We start from the raw sequence: 25,287 nt of genomic DNA, 5'->3' as shown, positions 1-25,287 counted from the left end.
GGTGCAGGGCCCAAGCACTTGGGCCATCCTCCACTGCCTTCCTGGGCCACAGCAGAGAGCTGGACTGGGCAGAGAGCTGGACTGGAAGAGGAGCAACCGGGACAGAAACTGGTGCCCCAATTGGGACTAGAACCTGGGGTGCCTGCACCGCAGGTGGAGGATTAGCCAAGTGAGCCGTGGCACTGGCCTGGCAGAACATTCTTTATTTTTTTTTTTTTTTTTTTGACAGGCAGAGTGGACAGCGAGAGAGAGAGAGAGAGAGAGAGAGAGAGAAAGGTCTTCCTTTTGCCATTGGTTCACCCTCCAATGGCCGCCGCGGCTGGCGCGCTGCGGCCGGCGCACCGCGCTGATCCGATGGCAGGAGCCAGGTGCTTCTCCTGGTCTCCCATGGGGTGCAGGGCCCAAGGACTTGGGCCATCCTCCACTGCACCCCCTGGCCACAGCAGAGAGCTGGCTGGAAGAGGGGCAACCGGGACAGAATCCGGTGCCCCGACCGGGACTAGAACCCGGTGTGCCGGCGCCCGCTGGCTAGAACATTCTTAATGGTTTAAAATATAAATAGTTTTTCTCACTAGTCTGCAGGTTGGCTTGGGTTTCATGATGTTGGCTGGTTCACCTAGAATTGGCTCCAGATGGCCAGTTGGGCTCAGATCCACTCTAAGTACCTCATTCTGGTGCCAGGGTAAAGGGGTGTTTACTGTGGAGGTGTTGTACCATACAGATAAGCCACTCTCAAATTCTTGATTTACAGAAGCCAGGAGATATTTCTAGCTGCTCAATTTATTGTGAGTGGGGCTAATTTATTAAGCCACAAATGATTACTAGTACAAATACTATACTGTTATTCTCATACAATGAATGTTGGTCACTTTTTAAAATGTGTGTTTTAATTTACATGTTATTTCTCAGACTAGTTTGAAGCTTCAGATTCTGGACCATTTCAGCATCATTATTTGAGAAAATTTGAAGGAATACAGAATGACAGGATTTTGATGGTGTGTTAGATGTTGCTAATTGAATGATATAAACAGATTTAGTAATCCAGAAAGATCTTTATTGCTGTGTCTTTTCATAATTGAATTAATTGAATGCTATTATATTTTTCCCAAATTATTTCTTCTTGGAAAAAAAATAAGTTTTTAAGAGCAATTAGTAAATGCCAGTAAAAAACTAAAACTATGCTGACATAATTTCATTTTGGCACATATCTTTCTATTGTGAGCCTATCATTACTTACATGTTTTTTTTTAAAGAGTGAGACCATACTGTTTATGTTTTTAATTTAACATGAACATTTTCACATCATTCAATATACTTCTCTAATGTAATCTTTATCTGGATTCTAACTTCTTTCCTCCTTCACCACTAGCATTCTAGACCAAGTTACTACTATCTCTCGCCTCAGCAGCTTACAACCACCTACTAAATAGAGGAGGCTTTCACTCTGGCCCCATGCAGCTGCCATGATGATCCAGCTAAAATCTTGGTAAGGTCACACTATTCCTCTAATCTCAAAAAACCCCCTATATTGTGTCCATCATTGACAAGGCCCTATAAGATCAGGCTCTCGGCCTCTTTCAGCTCTTAGTTCCTACCACTTTACCCTTGCTCACTGGCTTACCTAGCTGGTTATCAGGGGCTTATGCTTAGCCTGCCTGGAAAACTTTTCTCTCAGATGTTGGCACATGGCTCACTCTGTACTTCTTCCAGGTCTCTGTTCAAAAGTCCCTTCTTCAGAGAAGACACCTTGTTCTAAAAAAGCTGACCTAAAAGGACTGCCTCTATTTCTGTTTATTTAAACATAATAATGATATTACCTGTCATTGTGTTGTACGTTTGCTTCATTATTTGACACAATATATTTGTCTGTTATTTGTCTAGCTAAACTAGAATGTCAGTCCTAAGAATGTGGGGATTTTGTGTGGTTAATTCACTACTCTGTCTCCATAACATAACCCAGTGCCTGGCACAAGATATATATTCAAAGATAGATTTTTATTAAAGGATTGCATGGATATATTACTTTAATAATTAACTTGAAAACAATAACACCTATTAATAATTTCTTGATATTCAGATCCCTGCCAATTTTTTCTATCATGGACCATACACATGTGTTTATTATTCTCACACATGCTGTAAACATGTCTGGGGAACAACATTTCCTAATATTCTGGAGTTAAAAGATGTGATCACTTTTATGGTTTTTAATATATAGTCAAAATAGTCTCCATTAAAAGGTGTTACATTCACATTACTTGTTAAATTAATGATAACTACTTTCTTCTCATGACAATCCCCACATTATAAAGATTGGCATTTTAATAGATGATAATTGATATTTATCATTTTAATTACTAAAGGATTATATTTTTCATATATTATCCATTTGTGTTTGAATTGCCTCCTCATGTATTTTGCTCATATTTCTACTAATTTACTTTTATTCATTGATAAGAGCTCTTTATACATTAAAGAGTCATTTTTTCCATTTTGTCTTTCAATAATGATTACTATGGCTTTTTTCATTTAACATATAGAAATTTATATTTTTTAAAAGATTTATTTATTTGAAAGAGTTACACAAACAGAGGAGAGGCAGAGAGAAGAAATTTATATTTTATATAAATTATAGACTGTCCCCGATTCCCTAAATGCCTTTAGACCTTGTGTCACTCTTAGAAAGTTTTCCAATGTATTGTATAAAAAATATTCACCTTTCACTTCTTCAGTTTTTTTTTTAATAAAAACACAATATATCATGGGGAATTTGACAGCAAGCTGTCAGAGAAGGCATCTATTGCTTTTTTATTTCTCCCCTGAACTAGCTACTCAGTTGGTTCTTTTAATAATTCGTCCTATCTCCACTGATGCTGACATGAAATTGTGAGATGTCACTGCTTTTATATTAAAAAGACACACACCTTTAAACCGTTTTCCTTTCTTTAAAAGAACGTCTAAGAATGTCAGTTCTCTCAAAACGAAGTTATCACTTTAAATAAAGGTTCATGCCTGGCAGGTGACAAAGGTGCGTCAGGGTTCTCGCTGAAAGCCCTCGGAATCCTGGGCGTCCAGTGGGAAGCAGGGACACAGAAGAACCCATGGAGGCCTCGGTGAGACCTGGAGAGAGACACTGCCCCTACAGCCATGGAGCACAGGCAAACAGGTAGCAGGGGCCCCGGCCAAATCCCAATGGTTCAACTTGGGGTCCCCATTTTTAACAGTATTGCTGATTTTGATGCAGCCGAAAAATAGGAACAGTATCTCTTTATTGTCGCTTAATTCCTAAATCCCGGAGGGCGGACCGCAGCCCAGCGTGAGCTATTTCCTCCCCACCGATCGCCAGAACCTTCCAAACATTTCCTCGGGGCTCCGCAGTACGTTGGGGCCCACTGGCGAGACCACATCTCCAGAGATAACCAAAACCCTGACTGCGGGAGATAAAGCTAGATGAGACGCCACCAACAGGTGGCAACCTGAGCTGGTACCCCAGCGGCGGCGCCAAGGCACCGGCCTGGTGGAAAACGAGACCCAGAAGCGGGCGTAGCTGTGCGGCCACACCACCCGTGCGTTATCTGCTCCCTAGGAGAAGCCTGCTTATCTGACGACTCCACCCAGGCACCGTCTCCTACACCAATGCCTGTTCTGGCGTCTTTGGGCCGGCGTTTTATCAACCCGCAAGCATCTTCTCACCTTCTCCCTCACAAAAACAAAGTTTAGGGTCTGGCCACTTCTCCTTAGCAACCTTGTCACTAACGGCCGCCGGAAGAGACCGCGATCACGTGGTCCCACGCCTTCCGGGTTTCCGACGTAACTTCCGGTTGTCAGAGTCCCCCGGACGCGGCGGCGGCGGCGGCGGCGGCGGCGGCCCGGGAAGGGAGGCCGTGCGACCCTAGGTCGCCGTGGCCCGGTAGTGGCGGGCCCCGGGTAGGCTCGCCTCATCCTCCCGCGCTGCCATGCATCCGCGGCGCCCGGATGGATTCGATGGCTTGGGCTACCGGGGCGGGGCCCGGGACGAGCAGGGCTTCGGCGGCGCTTTCCCTGCAAGGTCTTTCAGCTCCGGCTCGGAGCTGGGCCACTGGGTGACGACTCCCCCAGACATCCCAGGCAGCCGCAACCTGCACTGGGGCGAGAAGAGCCCGCCGTTCGGCGTGCCCTCCGCCTCCACGCCGCACGAGGTCCCCGCGGAGGAGCCCTTTCCTGGCACTGGCGGCGGCGGCGGCGGCGGCGTGCAGGGGCAGAGCAGCGGTGAGGGCGCGGGGACCCTGGGGATCGGGGTGGGGTGGCGGAGCCGCGTTCCGGTCCTGCAGACCCCGGAAGCCGGGCCCCAGGGCTTTCGCGGCCTTTCCCGCGCCACACCCTCTGCCCTCTTTTCGTCCTCTGTCCCTGAGGCGTGTCCCTCGCGCACACGTCCTCTCCGGGATCGCCTCCAAGAGGGACATCTGCTGTAGCTGTGGGGTGCAGAGTGAGGATCTTCGGGGCTCGTGGCGTCTCCCATTCTGTAGCTTGAGTCCGGAGAGAGGGAAACCGGATTGTTTACTGTTACCCAATTCATGTCGGCGGCTGTGTTTTCTTGCTTCAGTGAAGGTAGTCACTTGAACCTTTGTGCTGTGCAAAGAGAAGCTGTTCAGCATAGGCCGGTTTGTATTCATAAGCTTGACCTCGGTGTGCCGTTACCTCCTCTTTACGGTGTGTGGAAAAGTTATGGGAGGCTTTTTAACGGGTGTTAAATAAATTGAGTAGCGCCTGCTTCACGAAGTATGGGACATACAGTAAGCTAAAGAGAATCCTTGATTTTCCTTTTTAGTCGTGGGAGTTGCATGTAGTTTTTTTTAAATCCCAATCTAGAAGTTTTCCTCCCAATAATTTTCCCTTCTATTGCTTTACTTCTTCTGTCATGAAAACTCCTCTTAAGGGTTAGAAACACCCATACAGTTTCAGGTTAGAACTTTGGGCTGGAGACATAATTATTCTCTGTAGAATGTCAACAAACAGACTTGTGCTTTCTTTTTTGGAAAATTTTTGTGTTTCAAAGTCAGACTGACAGAAAGGGAGAGAGCGAGATCTTCCATCGCTGGTTCACACCTCATATGTCTGCAGCAGCCAGTAGCCAGGAATTCCATCTGGTCTCCCACATGAGTGGCAGGGACCCAAGAACGTAGGCCATCAGCCACTGACTTTCCAGGTGCATTAGCAGGACATGATTAGAAGTGGAGGCCACTGACCACCTAAGGCATTGGATGTGGCATGCCATTGTCACAAGCAATGGCTCTGTCCCAGGCCAGCTCCAGATCTGTTTTAATTGTCACACTGCATGATCTGTATACATCTTTTTTATGTATAAACTGAAATAACAATGGCCTCTTCTCATTCTGGAATTGTTAGTGTAATAGAGCAATTCTATCATTACATATTAAATATATTCTGAGACATCAGCTTTATACTCATTTCCTCAGTTTCTGCTTGCAAGTACAATAGTCATTATTTGATCTGAATTAACTGGGAGTGATGGACTTTAATGACTATCTAGTAAGCGAATGAGGATATGAAGGCAGATCAATGACTTATCCAGCTTGGTACCATTAGCTTTTTCCTTACCACTGTGTCATTCTGGGCCCAAAAGAATACTGGAATGGTTTTATAAGTTAGAAACTAAGTAATTCAAAATGCATATAGATAGTACCGAGCTACCTTCTTAGGCAGTCAAGTTTATGTTTTCGTAAGTTATTGTTATCTGGTTACAGTGATGAAGAGTTCCTTCACAAAACCAGGGGTTTATTTGCAGCCGTTATAAGGCTGACAGACATAACTGCAACAAGATTAGCCCCCGCATGGCTTACACAGTTAACAATAAAAAACCTTCCTAACACCTTCCAGAATATGTCAAAGACATTTTCTGTTAATACTTAGGAATCATCTGTATACAGCAAAAACGGTAAAAGCTGAAGAGAGAAAATATCTTTATGAGGCAAAAGAAGATTTCTATCTGCATGTGCGTTTTTCAAGGGTAAACCATGCTGTTTCCTGAGGAACGGGGTCACGTGGTTTTATTTTGTATTGAGGCAATCGCTTCTTTTGGAAGAGCAATGGGCAAGGAGACACAGAGATTTGCTCATTGTGGATATTGCTTTTAGTTTACTGCCTGGTGTCCTGAGATTGTGATGTTTCCTCATTATGATTCTGGTTCTTTTGTAAAGGAGAAAGGCTTTCTCATTTGACGTAAGCACAGGAATTTTCTAGCTATGAACTTTCCCAGTCACAGGAATGCTATTAGTAGTAGCACACATCTGTGCTGCAACCTATCAGACACTGAATTAGACAGCTACTCAATGGCTAAAACTTGAGGAGGTAAGGAAGAAGAAAACTACATTTATCCATTTTGGTTACCTTGGGTATTCAACAAATCAATTAATTTAGGGGTGCTTTCCATCAAAAATAGTGAAACGTTTGTTTTTACAGTATGGGAGGAAAATAAGTTCATTCACTGGGGAAAATTTTTTTAAGATTCTATTTACTTATTATTTATTTTAAAGATTTTACTTATTTGAGAGGTAGAGTTAGACAGTGAGAGGGAGAGACAGAGAGAAAGGTCTTCGATCTACTGGTTCACTCCCCAAATGGCCGCAATATCCTGAGGTGGGCCCGCCAGGAGCCAGAAGCCAGGAGCTTCTTCTGGGTCTCTCATGCTGGTGTAGGCACCCAATCACTTGGGCCATCTTCCACAGTTTTCCCAAGCCATAGCAGAAAGCTGGATTGGAAGAGGAGCAGCCGGCACTAGAATTGGCACTCGGGCGCCGCAGGCAGAGGATTAACCTACTGTACCACATCCCTAGATTTTATTAATTTATTTGAGAGGCAAAGTTACAGGGAGGGAGAGAGGGATCTTTCATCACCTGGCTCACTCCCCAAATGGTCACAGTGACCAGAACTGGGCAAGGCTGAAGCCAGGAGCCTCCTTCAGGTCTTCCATGTTGGGACCCAAGCAGTTGGGCCATCTTCTGTTGCTTTCCCAGGCCATCAGCTAGGAGCTAGATCAGAAGTAGAGCAGGGGCTGGTGCTGTGGCACAGTAGGTTAATCCTCTGCCTGCAATGCTGGCACTCCTTATGGGCACTGGTTCTAGTTCCGGTAGCTCCTCTTTCAGTCCGGCTCTCTGCTATGGCCTGGGAAAGCAGTAGAAGATGGCTCAAGTCTTTGGGCCCCTGCACGCACATGGGAGACCCAGAAGAAGTTCCTGGCTCCTGACTTCCAATCAGCACAGCTCTGGCTGTTGTGACCATTTGGGGAGTGAACCAGCGGATGGAAGACCTCACTCTCTGTCTCTTCCTCTCACTGTCTGTAACTCTAACTCTCAAATAAAATAAATAAAATCTTTAAAAAAAGAAGTAGAGCAGCTAGAACATGAACAAGCGCTACATAGGATGCTGACGTTGCAGGCGACAGTTTAACCCACTATACCAAAATGCCAGCCTCCAGAAAAAAATTATAGTTGATTGAGGTCAGAAGTTGAAAATTGATCATCCTTGCATACTTGTTTGATTTGGCCTATGCAATGTTTAACTCTGAAATAGTTGCCCATTTCTAAGTGTAGGAAGATTTTATATAAAAATAAGTATTTTTTGGAAAACAATCACAGGTTAGAAACCCTGGGCCCACAGTCCCGTGTGGCAGCAGTGAATTGGAACTAAAGATCTGCTGCACCTTTAAAAACTGTACCTTGCACCTTGCCATAGTCCCAGAGAGTCCTGCACTCATTCAGATTACCTCCCTGGTGCTTATGGGAATTTGACTTGCAGGTTTAAATGAACAGCATGTTACTAAAAGAAAAATTTTATAGTAAACCTAAATATTGGTTATGAGTAATCTTATTCCTTTCATTTCAGAACAATTGAATAGATTTGCTGGATTTGGTATTGGACTTGCAAGGTAATGATGTATCTAAATTTTAAAAAGTTTTTATTTAGAGTTTTCCTTTAATTTTGAATACTGGTGGTTAGTATTACTTTCTTTAGTTGTTTCTTTGGAGCAGCAGATTAAGTATTGAATAATATTTCACAGGAAAAAAAGGATCATTATTTAAATCTATAACTTGGTATTTTTCCCAGTAAGAGTTATTCAGTTTACAAGCACTAAGTAATTTTGTAATGGATATTGTAACAACTTTTATGAATCACCCAAAGAATAGCATCAAATGTAGTCTTATTTCCTTTCCATCAAAATAAATTTTTATGAATATATATTATATATATTGTATATGAATGTATATTTATATTATATATGAATATAATTACAAAAATTAAGATTTCTAAGCATTGAAATGCTAACAAGGTATTTAGCAGCATAGAGTCTAGATTTTGCTCCTAATCAGCATTTGGTTACTTAGTACCACATGTTTTTTTCTATGATCATTTTGGTTAAGAAAAGTCATCAGTCTTGATTATTGTGGTCTTTAGTGAATACCATTTTTAAAAACATTGGAATTGCACAAGACTTACTGATCTTAATCATTTTAAATAGTTTAACCTAAAAACCCCCTAATTTGCATGAAACCTAAACATGTTAATGTAAATACCAATAAAATCTGTGTTTTCTATTCTTCCAGTTAATTTTTTTAGCTTCACTATATTTAAAGTGTTCTTTTGATATAAGATATTTATATATGTAAGCGTATGTAGGTAAATGTATACTTATATGTCATTGTTAAAGCTTAAGCCCACAGCTCTAATTCTTCTGTGGGAAATATTTTCAGAAGAAATATTTGATAGATAAAATAGTAGTCAGTTAACAGTCATTATTAATTCTATAACTTATTAAGTGTCAGGTTAAATAAAAATCTTTAGAATGAGGTTCATGAGAAACAGGTGGCTTTTCAGATGAGAATTTTGTTCATAGAACATTTTCTGAAAGAATTAGAAAGTAAATGGTGTTGATGATGCAACTTAATTGATGTGGTATGTTTGTTCTACAGATATTACTATTGTGTATTGTTTCCCTCAGTAATTTGCTAATCTGGTTTTCACTCTTCATATTCATTTTGTTAATGGTGGAATCATTTGCAAATATATTGGGATATTTAAAAGAAGCTAGTTTTTTTGAATGGAGAATGTAAAGTAATTCATAATTATTCAGGCAAGAAGAATTTCATGTCTACATATGTAATTTCATATGTACATGTGTTACAGGTAAAATTTGCCTGTAAGTAAACACATATCTGCATAAATCATTTTTATGTAGTCTTTTTACAGAAAATGTGCTGGCCCATCCTTGCATTGTCCTACGCCGTCAATGTCAGGTAAATGTAATTTCTGTGACCTTTTGAAACAATGATGTTAACCCTGATCTAAATTGCAAAACTCAGATAAATGACATGAAAGCATGTAACCATTATTTCATGTGAAATGTTTCAAAATCTTAATAGGTTCTTAATGTTTTTGGTTTCAAGCCCTCTTTAAAGTCTTAAATTATTTAGAATTTCAAAGAACTTTGGTTTATGTGAGTCATATCTGTTGATATTTGCTATTTTAGAAGTTTAGAAAAAATGTAATATGTCTATCCTGTCTATTAGATAATGAACATAAATAACATTTTCATGAAAAATAGCTGTTTTATATTTTTACAAATGTCTAATGTCTGGCATAATAGGAGATAGCGAGATTCTCTTATCTACTCTGAAGTCAGTCTCTTGGAATGTGGTTTTTAGAAGAAATAAAGGAAAAGTCTAGCCTTGTTACATATATGTAGCAAAAAAAAATATGTAGTAGTATCCTTTTCAGATAATTTGGGGTATTCTGCTTTGAAATTACACCAAAATACATTAAATAGTAGTTTATAAAGATATTTGCAGTGTGAAACCTGAAACTATATTAATGAAGTTTAGTACTTTTTTGCATTAAAAGATCTAGTTATAAATGTTTTTGAATGGTTATTTTTTACCAAAACATGTTGCTTTTCTGTTACATAGGTCTTCTGAATTTTAGATGTTTGATTATATAATACCAAAAAATTATCTTTCAGGATAGATGGTAGGGGGGGAAAGTATCTCTGTGTTCCTAAATCTCTATATATGAAATACATGAAACTTGTAAAACTTAAATAAAATTTATAAAGGAAAAAAAAGATGTAAAAAACCTTTGAGAGCAATGGAAATAATTATCTTTATTGTGGTCATGATTTCACAGTGAGCATATTAGTTCAAAATGAATCAAGTTGTATACCTTAAACATGATTTCATGCATCTGTTACACTTAAATAAAGTTGTTTTCTTAAATAAAAATGACATTGGATTTGGAATGAAAAACAAAACATTTTATAAAAGCACCACTGATCTCAGAGGAAAAGTCTAGGTATTAGAAGCTCTAGATGGTGGATACAGATTATTTAAAATTCTGATTTTCACTTGCAAACTCAGAATTATCATTGACCACAAATATTGTTGGGTTTTTTTGTTTTAAATCACAATCCCAGTCCCAAGTATATAACCATAGGCACATCAAGCAAAAATGATGTTCATGAAAAAAAGTGGTTAGTTTAGCTTGCAGTTCCATCATTCAAGTGGTTTTCCTCATGACAGTCATCTTGCTGTTTTATGCAATACACAAGATTTTTTACTGCTTCATCAAGAATATGAAGGTTGCCTTCTCCTTCCTGTGAGTAAGTGGGGTGAAGAATACAATTGAATACAAAAATACAGTGTTCATGCTAAAGAGCTAGCAGTTTTACCCACCATTGTGTATGGGTCATTAGTGAAAATGTCAACACAGGCGAACGATGCCTTAGCATCTTTAAGAAGATAACTTTGAACTTGTTGATCCCCTGAACATATAATGAGACCCTCCAGGGTGACTGGACCACATGTGGCAAATGCTGATAAAATGTAACTTAGTTTATTTGCAGTGTAATTTTTCCTGCATTTTTTGCTGTTAGAATTCAAAGCAGTATACATTATTACAAATTAATCTGCTGATGCTTAGCTTTGGTAAATAGGTATGCTTAGAGAAACAACCACTTTATAGCATAGACAGCATGTGTGTCCCTGAACAGTATTTTAGACATATTTTTTACATTGTGATAATATTGCACTGAGGTCCAATATAAAGTTGTATTGACACTTTTAACTGATTCATAATTTACCAATTGGTTGCAACTTAAGCATTGAGAAATGCTTGCCTAAAAGGAATGTTAGTTAGGGGGTGTAATTCTAATATTTAAAGAAATATAAATATAAAATAACTCTTTATTATGTAGTCTATATTTTTATGTATATTGCACATTGATCTTCAGATTGTATTTATATAATGTATTTACTGTATTTAATTGGTTATTTAAAGCACTTTCAACAGTAATTTTGCTTACATGTAATTATATTGACTTTAGAATTGACATTTTGTTTAGAATACAATTCTGGTTTATATTTTTCATGGCCTTGTTATTTCTTGACAAAGCAATAAAAATTAAAAATTATGTAATTGTTTTACAGGTTAATTATCATGCTCGGCATTATCATCTCACTCCATTTACAGTCATCAATATTATGTACAGCTTCAACAAAACTCAGGTGAAAATTAGTCTGTTAATTTTATTAAAGCATATAACAAGGGTCATTTGGGCTTGGTAAATATTGTAAGAATGGTTCCTTTCATTTTGATTAGTACAAATATCTTTTATAGTAAAACTTAAATAGCATGGTAATATATTTTTGGATTTTTCAAAATTTCACTTAATTAATTCAGCAAAAACTGCAAAAAGCTGTGCTAGGCTCTAAAACCTAGTACCAGGTAAAATAATGGCTTGATATCAAGGGATTTGTAGTTTAGTTATGGATATTAAAACTTATGCAGAAGATTGTGGTGTAGTAAGATAAATGCAATGTTAAAAATATAAAATACCACCAGTGTACAAAAGAGAGGTATCAACTCCAAACTGGGATTGAGGGAGCAGGCATTTAACATAGTTGGTCAAGACACTGGTTAAGGTGCCCAAATCCTACACTAGAGAGCCTGGTTTCAATATCCAACTCTGGCTCCTGATCCAGGTTTCTGCCAATGCATACCCTGGGAGTCAGTGGTCATGGCTCATGTAATGGGGTCCCTGTCACCTGTGTAAGAAACTTAGATTTTCCTATCTCCCAGCTTCAGCCTGGCCCAGTTCTGGCTTTTGTGGGCATTTGAGACATGAACCAGCAAATGGATTTTCTCTCTCTTTCTCTTAAATAAAAATAAATAAGTGAGATTTATGACTAGACTATGACTAGGAAAATCTTTGGGAGAGACACCAAGTTTTATACTTACTGAAAAGAAGGCCACCTCTTAATTATAAGGGTAGAGAAAAGATTTTAGAAGTTCAAAGACAGAAGAGAAGGATGGAGTACATGTTTGGGATGGCCTTAATGCAGTACAATAGTGGGAGCTGGTAGCAGAGTTTGATGAGTAAGAGAAAGATGGAAAAGTACTAAAGATGTAAGCAGGATCTAGATCATAAAGGGTCTTTTAGGAGCTACACACTTGATATTAAAAGCTAAAAGAGTACCATTTAAGATGGTTTAGCAGTGACCACCATTATCTTGAGTTCTTTGACAGTATCTATTAAAATTTAAAATATACATGTTATTGACATACTAATTTTTTTCTTAGCCCACATATATGTGTACATATGTAAATGTGTGTATAAGGATATCATTGTAGCATTAAATATAATGAGATTGGAAATGATAAGTATCTATCAGTAGGATACAAGTAAAATAATTATAGTGTATTTATGTGGGAAAAATGCCATGTAACTTTTAAAAACAAAAAGGCAGCTCTGGATGTATTGATACAGCATGATCTCTGATATGTTTTGTGGTTCAAGATAGTACGACTGTTAAAAATGAGCAAAATAATGACACATCTATATTTGTACGTACTCATGGAGATATGCTTGTGTAAACATGGGTGGTCTCTGCAAGATAAATGAAAAATTGCTTCTGGAACCTGGGGTGAAAAGGAGACAAACTTCTTAACTGATTTACCATTGCTTCTTTTTAAGTGTACTATGTTATATGTTGTTTATTAATGCGATGTATGATTTGCACTGTGGGAAGATGAAGCTGCTATCTAGGAAGATAGGAAATATAGCAGAGAAAGAAACAATTGGGATGGTATGAGTAGTTGTGATGAGTTAAGTTGGAGATAAGTAAATATTGAGATACCTGTGGATAATTCAAAGGGCAGGACTAGTTGGCCGGCGCCGCGGCTCACTTGGCTAATCCTGCACCTGCAGCACTGGTACCCCAAAGTTCTAGTCCCGGTTGCTCCTCTTCTAGTCCAGCTCTCTACTATGGCCCGGGAAGGCAGTGGAGGATGGCCCAAGTGCTTGGGCCCTGCACCTGCACGGGAGACCAGGAGGAAGCACCTGGCTCCTGGCTTTGGATCGGCGCAGCACGCCGGCTGTAGCGGCCATTTAGAGGGTGAACCAATGGCAAAGGAAGACCTTTCTCTCTGTCTCTCTCTCTCTCTCACTATCTAACTCTGCTTGTCAATAAATAAAATAAATAAATAAAGGGTGGGACTAGTAAATATTGAGGATTTTTAACAAATTACTTAGATGTATTATATCAGAGGTATTGGAGTGTTCATTTTTTGCCTAAACATAAGCCACCTAACATTAAAACAGTGAAATTAATTTGTGCTTCACTACTTAGATTTCTGTTAGAATGACAGATTATTTGAAAATCTCAGTAGATGTTTAGTATCAGGTTTTATTAAGACCTTTATTTCATGTTTGGGAATTAATAAAAATAACAATAAATTTTGTTCATTTAGGGACCAAGAGCCCTGTGGAAAGGAATGGGAAGTACATTTATTGTCCAAGGAGTCACACTTGGAGCAGAAGGCATAATTAGTGAATTCACACCCTTGCCAAGGTATCTTATAGGCTTTTTATCAGTATTGGTTATATATTCAATTCTAGTAAAATATGGTAGTTTCTAAAGATACCCTGAATCTAGAAGCTTGTCTGAAGTGGTTGAAAGAAGAAACAAAGAATAAATTACTTGTGATTTATATCTTACTGAATTAGTATGTGATAAAGAAAGTGCTTAGTTGGACAGTTTAGGGAACAGAAAGAAGTATCTGATGCTTGTTATATTTGGCGTGTATGAAGTGGAAGGCTGACAAAGAAACTGAAGTGCTAGATTAAAACATTATTGTGCCTTTGTAAGGCCGTATGCTCTGTGGGGTTGGGAATCTAAGGTTTCTTTTCTTTTCCTAATATATGGGTGTTTTGATTAAAGATATACTCATGTCAGTACAAAAAAGACTGTTATAGACATACTAATGTGGAGCTACTATAATAGTGTAAGCCAGACAGAGAAGTTTTTTAACTGAAACAGAACAGAAAAGAATGAACTAGATAACATTTCTGAAATATGAATGATAATTGCTATTAGATTGGGAATGGAGGTATTGGACAGTGAGTTGTTAGCAATGACTGAGGTTTCTGTACTTGAAAATGTTAACAAGGTTGGAGAATTCATGAAGAGGATGTTGGCGTGAAGAAGAAGATAAGGAATTTAACTTTCAGTAAAGTTTGGGATTCTTGCAAGACATCTAGGGGAACATACCTCATAGGTGGTTGGAACCAGGGGTCAGATTTGAAGCAGAGGTATAGCTTCAAGTGTTGTGGCATAGAAGTAGCAGTTGAATCATTTGAGTGAATGAAATTGCCTAAGGAAAAATTGTAGACTAGATGGCATGAAGTGTGCCAATAGTCAATCCTGGGAAGCTTGTGTGTGCACATATGTGTGCTGTGTGTGTGTTGGGAAAGTTGAGGAGGATAGTTAAGAGATGCCTTCAAAACAATTAAAATAGCACCAAGGTGTAGGCCTATAGTGTCCTAGATACAAAACTCAAGAACTTAGGGGCCGGTGTTATGGCATAGCAGGTTGGGACACCTCTGGAAATCCATGTAAGCACTGTTCAAGTCCCAGCTCCTCTACTTCCTATCTGGCTCCCTGCTATTGTACCTGGAAAAGCAGCAGAAGATGATCTTGTAGTTGGACTTCTGCTGCCCATGTGGGAGACCCAGATTGAGTTCTAGGCTCCTGCCTTTGGCCCCAACCCTGTCCATCGCAGCCATCTGGGGAGTTGAACCAGCGGATGGAAGATCTCTCTCTTTGTAACTCTGCCATTCAAATAAATAAAATAAATCTTTGTAAAAATGGAAACTTAGAGTTGCAGATACCCTTGGAAGGAGGGGTGGGGAAATTAGGGAAATTTGTTTCTGGGTTTATTTTGTGTAAAAAGGATATGAGATTTTCTTTTTTTTAAAGATTTATTTATTTATTTGAAAGGCAGAGAGGTACAGAGAGGTAAAGGCAGAGAGAGAGAGGAGAGAGAGAGAGATGGGTCTTCCATCCGCTAGTTTATTCCCCAAATGGTCACAACAGCCAAAGCTGGGCTGGCCTGAAGCCAGGAGCCTGGAGCTTCTTCTGGATCTCCCATGCTGGTGAAGGAGCCCAAAGACTTGGACCATCTTCCACTGCTTTCCCAGACCATAGCAGAGAGCTGGATTGGAAGTGGAGTAGCCAGTACTCAAACTGGTGCCCATATGGGATACCAGCACTGCAGGAGGTGGCTTTACCCACTACACCACAGCACCAGACCCAGACACAAAATTACTTGGTGGATATGAAGGAGTAGCACTAATTTCCAGTAAAAACGAGGGAGAGGGGCTGGCTCTGTGCCCTGGCAGGTGAAACTGCCACCTGCAGTGCCAGCATCCCATATGGGTGCCAATTCAAGTCCTGGCTGCTCCACTTCCGATCCAGCTCTCTGCTGTGGCCTGGGAGAGCAGTTGAAGATGGCCCAAGTCCTTGGGCCCCTGCACCTGCGTGGGAGACCTGGAAGAGGCTCCTGGCTCCTGACTTGGGATTGTTCCGGCTCCGGCCATTGTGGCCATCTGGGGAGTAAGCCAGTGGATGGAAGACCTCCCTCTCTTTCTGCCTCTGCCTCTCTGTAGCTCTGCCTTTCAAATAAATAAATCTTTCCTTTTTTTTTAAAAAAAAAAAAAAGGGAGAAAGAATTGCTAATGGAAAAGTGTAAAATTCTAAAAATTTTGTCATCTATCTTTTTAACTCAGTAGACATACAGACCTGTCACTTGTTTGAGTGTGTATTTTCTCTTAGCCATTTATTACTTAGCTAACATTTTCTGAGTACCAACTCTGCTGGGTCCTATGCTAGAAATCAGAATTACAATAAGGGAAAAAAACAGAAGATACCTGTTACCGTAAACTTCATATCTAGTGTAAGGACATCTGTCAAGTAAAATAATCCCTCTAATAAGTAATTAACAATTGAAATTTGTTCTCTGAGGGAAAAGGATACAGTTCTGTGAGAATATTTAAGGGTTGGGAACAGTGTCCTTAGTAACCTGACTCTCAAGCTGAGATGTGAGTGGTGAACAGGAAGCACAGACCAGTTTGTGTGGAAGTGCTGTGGAGATGGGGAGCATGGGGATTCAGGTAAAACTGAGGGCTCATTTGGTGGAGTCAGGAGGCAAAATAGAGAGAGATGTGAGATAAATGTTGCAGAAATAGATTGGAGCCAGATTATGCAAGCCTTGTAGGCCACTTGAAAGATACTGAGTTTTAGGCAAGCCTAGTGACATCACATCAGATTTATGTTTTCAAGGGGTCATTGTAGCTGTAGATGTAAAGATTGCAGGAGTACCAAAGTGGGTAAAGTGAGACATCTTAAGTCCATTGTATTGAAGGTGAGAAATGATGGTAGCTAGCACCAGTGTAGTATCTTTTGAGGTGAAGGTAAGTGGACAGTTTTGAAAAGAGAATTAAGTAAATTGGTGAAATATAGTGATGGATTAGAATGGTAAGAAAGATAAGGTGACGTCAGTGATGACTTCTAGGATCATGGCTTGTGTAACTGACTGGATGTCAGAGGAAGCCATTTGCTGAGGTAAACTTTTTAAAAATTATTCTTTCATTTGGGGCAGGAGTGGCCTTTCTTGGGCTGAAGCAGACCAGTGGTAAGCAAGATATCAAAGCAGCAATTCAGCAATTCTTGAAGCTCCCAGATGAGGGAGATGAGTTCTGAAGTCTCCTAGATGGGGCTTTCTTAATGAGCTCTAGATAGAACAGTATGGTTTGCCAGTATTTAGTTTTTATGTTTATTATGATCACATCACAGAAAAAAAAAAAATAGCAAATCTCTATTAGCCCATTAACTCACCAAAGTTATGGTGGTTATTTTTTAAGAAAATGTGTGGGGCCAGCATTGTGGCATAGCAAGGAAAGCTGTTACCTGTGACACCAGCAACACATTTGGGTGCCAGTCTGAGTCCTAGCTGCCCCACTTCTGATCCAGCTCTCTGCTAATGACCTAGGAAAGGCAGCACAAGATGGCCCAAGTATCTGGGCCCCTGCCACTCACATGGGAAACCCAGATGAAGCTCCTGGCTCCTGGCTTCAGCCTGGCTTGTGCTGGCTGTTGCAACCGTCTGGGGAGTGAACCAATGGACGGAAGATCCATCTCTCTCTCTATAACTCTGACTTTCAAAATAAGTAAATAAATCTTGAAAGAAAATGTGTATGGCAGGACCATCGTCTTTGACCTCTTGTTAGCTACTGCCAGCCTTGTCCGAATCCTTTCTCTAACCTAGCCCCTTTTGGAGTGAGTTAGACCATATATTGTTCTACCTCAAAGTGCCCTTTATTTGTATGTGTTTTTTCTCCTTTCATTGACTTAAAGTAGGAGCTCCTGTAACTGAGACTACTGTGTGGTTCAATCCCTCACAAAACCCCTTTGGTTGTTGCTTTGACTCCTCTCACATTTGTGCTTGTAACAATGTAGACATCTTGGAGTTTTCTCCCATGATTGCTCTGAATCCACTTACTTTAAACACATGCTATTCTGAGCACAATGAAATATTCCTCAAATTCAATAGATTTCCTTTTGGATAACAGCTTTTAAGTAAGGAACACTAAGAGAATAAACAGTAAAGAAAGATTCTAAGTTTTACTTTGTACAAATTCAGTTCATTTTCAGGTTCTTTATCATATCCCAGTAGACTTGTCAGTAGACAGATGACATGCAGTTGGCATATAGAAATGGAACTTTAACTGAAGGTAAATAAATTTGGGTGATTTGAAGCTGTAGTCTTGGATGAGAGGGCCTGTGGAAGTAGTATCCCATATGAGATAAGGAAGGTGGTGGCCTGAGCCTTTAGTACCTTCAGCAAAAGGTGATTGAGTGAGATATGGAAGGTGGTGGCCTGAGCCTTTAGTACCTTCAGCAACAGGTGATTGAGTGTTGAGAAAGATCCTTTGAAGGAGTGGGAGTAGGGCCCAGAAAGGAAGTAAAAGCCTGAAAAAACAGGAGCTGGAGTTGTGAGAGCAGAGAGGACCACTGGCATCTGATTGTTGCTGAAATGTCAAGTGAGGTCCACAGTTAAAGTTGGCCTGTTGGACTTAGTGACATGGGGGTTGTGGGGACCTTGTCAAGAGTTGTTTTCATAGGAAAATGGGGTAGAAACTATTTGAAGAATGTATTCAGAGGTAAGTGGGAAGACCTGGATAAAGGTAGAGTATTTTCTGTTAAGAGAATATAATATAAAGAGAGAGAATGGGTAGATGAGTTTGGGTTGTGTTGAGGAAAGTTTTTTTTTTTTTTTCTAGAAGGATCATATGAAAGTTAAAGACTGTATTTCTCCTACAAATTAAAACAATTTTAGAATCTGGTTACCTTTTTGAAAAAAATAGGCTAAAACAAGATAATTTAAGTAATATGGTCCTTGTTTTATTTAAGTTTCTTTTTTATGTTTTAGGGAGGTTTCACACAAATGGAGTCCTAAACAAATAGGAGAACACCTTCTATTGAAATCGTAAGTATCAAAATGGTACTTTTATTGAAAATTTCCATTAATTTTTATCATGTTAAAACTGAAAAATCTTATTAAATCAATACAGTGAAGGAAATCAGGACAGTGAAGTATTTGTGCAAGAAGAACTTCAAAGGAAAAGTGACACAGAGCATAGGGATAAGATGTTGACATACATATTGTTCTTTAAAATAAATCCTACTACTTTGATCAGCTAGAATGATATCTCAAATTTTTCTTACATTCTTAGGAAGTTAGAACAGATCTTTCATTCATCTGACCCAAATCTCCAAGAAAATTATTTATATGACAGGTTGAGAATGTCTAATTTGAAAATTGGAAATGCTCCAAGATCTGAAACCTTTTGAGTATCAACATGATCCCACGGGTAGAAAATTCAGTAGGTGACCCTGGGATTCATGGCAGTGAATACATACACCAAAAATATTGTATTAAAGTGCTGCTGAGCTCTGTGTATGAAGTATATGGCCTTGAATGAATTTCATGTTTTTAAACTTAGGTACTATAGCTGAAATATTTCATTATATATATGCAAAAATTTCAAAGCACTTCTGGTCTAAGCATTTTGTATCAGAGATATTAGATCTTTATTTTTAGTAATAAACAAAGCAAATTTATTTATATGGGGATGAGAAAACTCAAAAACTTATTGACATTGATTTTACTCTTCAATTTTTTAAGGTTTTTTTTTATGATTGTCAGTTGGAAATCCTCTATCATGTTGATTCCTTCTATTATACATTCCAGTTCATGATTACTCAGTGATGTTCCATTCACCTTGAAAATCACTACTTACCAGGACTTGATCCATGAGGGTTAGGCAAGTTCCGTTTTACTTTAAATAATCCCATTTTGAACACTTGCAAGGTTGTAATGTTACTGTCCAAATATCTGTGATAGGAAACAACTTTGCAAACTTGTATAGTCTCAGTTTTCAGTTAAAAAATTAAAAGGGGGACTTTACTCAACATTGAAGGCTGGTTTAGCTATGCTGGATGGTAAAAAACGGAATAGATAACACTAAAAGACTAATAGCAGAAAAGTGGACTTGTTTGAATGATACTAAAAAGGCAAACTTTGGAAGAGGTCCCTCATCCTAAATTTTAAGTATCAGGTTTATAGATTGCATTAGCTATCTACAGGTAAGTGTTCACAGTGAATCATAAATGAGCCTCTATTTTACTGGCTTAAAATAAAATCTTTACTTTGCAGGATGCCCCTGTATTACTATTGAATTTTTTTTAATCTTTGTGGAATAAAGCATTCTGTGTTACAGGTCTTTGAAGTTATTATCTTTAAGTATTAATATGAGGGAAAAATAAAATTAAAATGTTTGTTTTGATGCAAAATGGTTTTGAAATCCATGCATAATTTTTCATAAGACATATTTTCTCTGAACTTTTTAAAGACCCCTCATAGTTGAAAACCTTAAGATAATATTAACTTGAATATATTGAAATATTAAAGCAGATATTAAAAATTAGAATATAAGCATATTGTTTGATAAATCTGTTTTATTTTCTACAGCCTAACTTATATAATAGCAATGCCTTTTTATTCAGCAAGTCTAATTGAAACAGTACAGGTGAGCTGCTTTTTATTATCTTTTTTTAGTTAAAATATCTTCTGGAATATTCAGTATATTTTATATGTCTTTCTAGCAAAAATGCTTGATAATATCCTTTTAAAATATTTATGTTGCAGATACCACAAATATATCACACTACTGATGTACATTATTTCCATTGCATTTAAGTCACACTTTTATTTTAAATTTTTTTTTAAGATTTGTTTTATTTGAAAAGTAAAGTTATGGAGAAAGAGAGAGAGAGATCTTCCATCCACTGGTTAATTCCCCAAAGAGCCTCAACTGCCAGGGCTGGGCCAGACCAAAGTCAGGATCCAGGAGCTGCCTCCAGGTCTCCCACCTAGGTGTAGGGGCCCTGGGACTTGGGCCATCTTCTGCTGCTTTCCCAAGACACATTTCAAGGCCTGACTTGGAAGTTAGGGCAGTGGAGACTCAAGCCAGCACATTGCGCCACAATGCTGGCCCCTTAATTATTATTATTATTATTTTTTAAGATTTTACTTATTTATTTGAGAAGTAGAGTTACAGATAGAGAGAGGGACAGAGAGAAAGGTTTTCCATCCACTGATTCTCTCCCCAAATGGCAGCAATGACTTGAGTCGATCAAAAGCCAGAAGCCGGAAGCTTCTTCTGGGTCTCTCATGTGGGTGCAGGGGCCCAAGCACTTGGGCCATCTTCTGCTTTCCCAGGCCATAGCAGAGAGCTGGATCAGAAGAGGAACAACCAGGACTAGAATTGGCACCCATATGGGATGCTGGTGCCGCAAGTGTAGGCTTAGCCTACTATACCTCACCACTGGCCCCTCTTTAGTTATTTTTATAATTAAAAATTATAGGCAGTGATATTCTTCATTCAAATATCTCAGAATCCAAACTGTGCCTTGCTCTCAATACAAAGAAATCTCCTAACATTTTAAGGCAGGCCCTTGTGTGCAACTGAAGTGTTTATGGATTATAAGACAGTAAATTAACAAATCTTTATCTGAATATAAACATGCATAGTCATCCAGACTTCAAGCCAGTGATTCCCACAGGTAATTTATTAGCATTCTTTTAAAATATGCCTTTTAAAGAGCATTTACACTCTCCCTGTGGTATGTGCAGTCAGCATCTGTTGGTAGAGGATTGGTTCTGGGGTCCTGCCGTGGATACCAAATTTGTGAAGGCTCAAAGTCCTTATTTAAAATGACATAGTATTTGCATATAAACTGCAAACATCTTCCTATGTAAACACTGGAAGAAGTGTTGTTACAGTGAATTGTCTGGGGGAATAATTAAGATGAAAATCTGTACATGTTCATTAGTTTTTTTCTGACAATTATTTTCCATCTGTTGTTGAATTCATGGAAGCAGGAGTCATGCAAAGGGAGGAATGACCAAACTACAAATTGAAAGCAGTTCCCGGCTGGCGCCACGGCTCACTAGGCTAATCCTCCGCCTTGCGGCGCCGGCACACCAGGTTCTAGTCCCGGTTGGGGCGCTGGATTCTATTCCGGTTGCCCCTCTTCCAGGCCAGCTCTCTGCTGTGGCCAGGGAGTGCAGTGGAGGATGGCCCAAGTGCTTGGGCCCTGCACTCCATGGGAGACCAGGATAAGCACCTGGCTCCTGCCATCGGATCAGCGCGGTGCGCCGGCCGCAGCGTGCCAGCCGCGGCGGCCATTGGAGGGTGAACCAACGGCAAAGGAAGACCTTTCTCTCTGTCTCTCTCTCTCACTGTCCACTCTGCCTGTCAAAAAAAAAAAAAAAAAAAAAAAAGTAAAGCAGTTCCCAGTAGCACAATTTGTTATTAAAATACTGAAATGAAAAAAAAATTCTCAGTAGCAATTTAAATTGTTTTCTTGTTTTACTATTTTTAACCGCATGGTGGCGCTTCAAGTTCATTGACAATTTAAATGTCATTCCCTTGATCACCAATGCCCCTTTATTCAGCAAGTCTAGTTGAAATGGTACAGATGAGTTAAAACTGTAGTATGATGATAATTTTAACTTTACTTTTGCACAACATCCAACCACTGATAAAGCTGTCTTCTGCCTCCAACATCAGTTTTTCAGTATGTGTAAGTACCTTTTTTTATAAAAACCCCCACTGGCTAAGCCTTTCTTCTAATTACTCTTTCCAACTGATTTTCTTTTCTGGCCCCATTGTTGATCTTTGTTTTGGTTAGAACTAGCTTCAGTTAATTGAGTTAACCTCTTGTAATACAGATATACTTTCCCCTTGCATTCAGTATTATGTAATAAATACTGTTCACTTTGTGTGTTGCTTTAGAGTTTACAGTTATCATTTTAAAGATAATGGAAAAAATAACAAAAGCATAATTATTTAAGGAAAAATAACTAGCGAAATACTTGAGGAAAACAAGTTTTGGCTTGAGAAACACTCATATTGGAATCACATTTCTCCACTTAGATCTGTGACTTTAGAAAAATTCTTAATGCTTATAAATCATAATTTTTTACCTGTAAAATGGATATAATATTCTAATAACTGACTTATGAAAATTAAATGAATGATTTATGTGAGTGCACCTCTTGTGTGATAGGGTTTTGTGTGTGTGTATGTGTCTCTCTGTGTATATGTCTATGTGTTAACTCAGTATCCATCCCTTTTGCTTCCTGCTCCAAGTTCCTACTTCTGATACTCTTTTTTTACTCTTTTTCTGCTTTTCTAAAATCTTCTTCTTAGGTTTCTACTCCCTTAAGCATCATAATCCTTTATACTTTAAGGCTCATTCCTTGACCCACTTTCTGTTTTATTCTACACTCATTATCCTGGGAGAGTGCATTTAATGATAAGAATCATTTTAACTCTGGTGTCCATGTGAACTAAATCATTAACTCACTTTATCACAGTAATCTTTCACATCCCAAATACAATCCACCAGTAAATCCTGTTGACTGTTATTTTAGGCTTTACTTCCATTGCTGCCCACGTCTGAGCTACTACCATGTCTTTCTTAGGTGATGGCAGTAACTTTTTATCTGGTTTCTCATCTTCTCCCTTTGTTGTTCTTTGCACAATAGCCAGTGTTATTTTAAAATATGAGTTGTATCATACCCATCTTCTGCTAAAGACCAAGCATCTAACTAGAAGCCAAAGTTCTAAGAGTGGTCTGTAAAGCTTGACGTGGCTTTTGCTACCTTTTTAACTTTGCTTTGATTCTTCTGAAGTCTTTGCTGCAGCCAAGTGAACTTTTATGTGACCTTTTGTCCTGCCTAAGTGTACCTCTGCAGTCTCTACAACCCACTTCTTTGTATTCCTCAAATTGTAAAAGAAAAAAAAAAAAAAAGGAGACATTTCAGATGATAAGACCAACATTTATTGTACTGTATGTACTGGGTGCCTGGCCTTTTTCTTTCCCTTCCTTTCCCTTTCTCTTTTTTCATTTAATGTGACTCTGCATAAAAGTTAGATGGCGCTAATTTCCATGTGTATAGGATGTAAACTGACACTTAGGAGAAGTTAGGTAACTTGCCAGTTGGAATGTAACAGATAATAGAGGCGGGATTTAAACCCATGTGAGGCATCCTGTGGTGTGTGCTTTTACAAATGAGTTCTAAAGGAGTTTCTTCAGATTGGGGAAACCAGCTGTGTCTGCCTCCTTAACTCCTCCCCAGGCTCCGAACCCCTATAAGAATAGTTCGCAACCTCACTGTATTTTATTTGAAAAATAATCCACTGTGTAGATGACAGTTGCTTCCTGCAAACCATTCTTGTTTTCTCTTTGTTGTCAATAGATTAGGATTTAAAAGACACCAAGAAAGAGTTCTGTTTTTTTGTGGCAAAATAGCAAATGTTAATATTTACTTATTTCATAATTTTTATTTCAGAGTGAAATAATTCGAGATAATACTGGCATTTTGGAATGTATTAAAGAAGGAATTGGAAGAGTGATAGGCTTGGGAGTGCCTCATAGCAAACGACTTCTTCCGCTTCTTTCCTTGGTCTTCCCCACGGTGCTGCATGGCGTTCTTCATTACATCATCAGCTCAATTGTTCAGAAGTTTGTTCTCCTGATTCTAAAGAGAAAGACTTATAATAGCCACTTAGTTGAGAACACTAGCCCTGTGCAGAATATGTTGGATGCTTATTTTCCAGAACTTATTGCTAACTTTGCTGCCAGTCTTTGCTCTGACGTTATACTTTACCCACTGGAAACAGTTTTGCACCGCCTTCACATTCAAGGAACACGCACAATAATTGACAATACAGACCTGGGCTATGAAGTACTTCCAATTAATACGCAGTATGAGGGAATGAGAGACTGCATCAATACGATAAGGCAGGAGGAAGGAGTGCTTGGTTTTTATAAAGGGTTTGGTGCTGTTATAATACAGTATACACTGCATGCAGCTGTCTTACAGATTACCAAAATTATTTACTCTACACTTCTTCAGAATAGTGTTTGAGATTATGTTTCATCACTGGCTAGTCCAGAAGGTGTACCTGGACAATTTACTATGAAATGATGAGGGCTAAAATGAAAGACTGGGGGGAAAATGGAGTGGGAAGTGAACCGAGCAGACAAAACCCATTCAGATTATGTTGACTCCTCTTTTTTTTTTTTTTTTTTTTTTCCAAAGGGATATGTATTTTTTTTCCTTTTGGATCAAACCTATTGAAGATTTGGAAGCTAAATAAAAATAACACATGTGTAATTTAAATTTTAGCTATTGTAGCACTCATGCTGAAATAATTATACAGGGCAGAAGCAAAAATTTATCATCAATGTAAAAAAATTTCAGAGTGTAATCTTTCTGACCTTCATATTTGCTACATGTTTATTTTACCTTCTAGATTGACATTGA

At 38.9% G+C, this 25,287-nt stretch overlaps 1 protein-coding gene across 1 annotated transcript; it reads left to right on the top strand.

Moving 5' to 3' along the window:
- The first annotated feature begins 3,866 nt into the window (after positions 1 to 3,866).
- Positions 3,867 to 25,055, top strand: SLC25A46 (solute carrier family 25 member 46). The gene is made up of 8 exons (XM_062212292.1): positions 3,867 to 4,248; positions 7,882 to 7,924; positions 9,233 to 9,290; positions 11,475 to 11,552; positions 13,798 to 13,898; positions 18,817 to 18,873; positions 20,419 to 20,476; positions 24,310 to 25,055. Exons 1-8 carry the CDS (start codon positions 3,957 to 3,959, stop codon positions 24,886 to 24,888), a joined length of 1,266 nt encoding a protein of 421 aa, XP_062068276.1. The 5' UTR covers positions 3,867 to 3,956; the 3' UTR covers positions 24,889 to 25,055.
- The last annotated feature ends 232 nt before the right edge of the window (positions 25,056 to 25,287 follow it).

This window comes from Lepus europaeus, chromosome 15, assembly GCF_033115175.1.
Source record: "Lepus europaeus isolate LE1 chromosome 15, mLepTim1.pri, whole genome shotgun sequence".
NCBI lineage: Eukaryota > Metazoa > Chordata > Mammalia > Lagomorpha > Leporidae > Lepus > Lepus europaeus.
The sequence above is the reverse complement of the archived record's forward strand: the minus strand, read 5'-3'. Positions and strand labels throughout refer to the sequence as shown.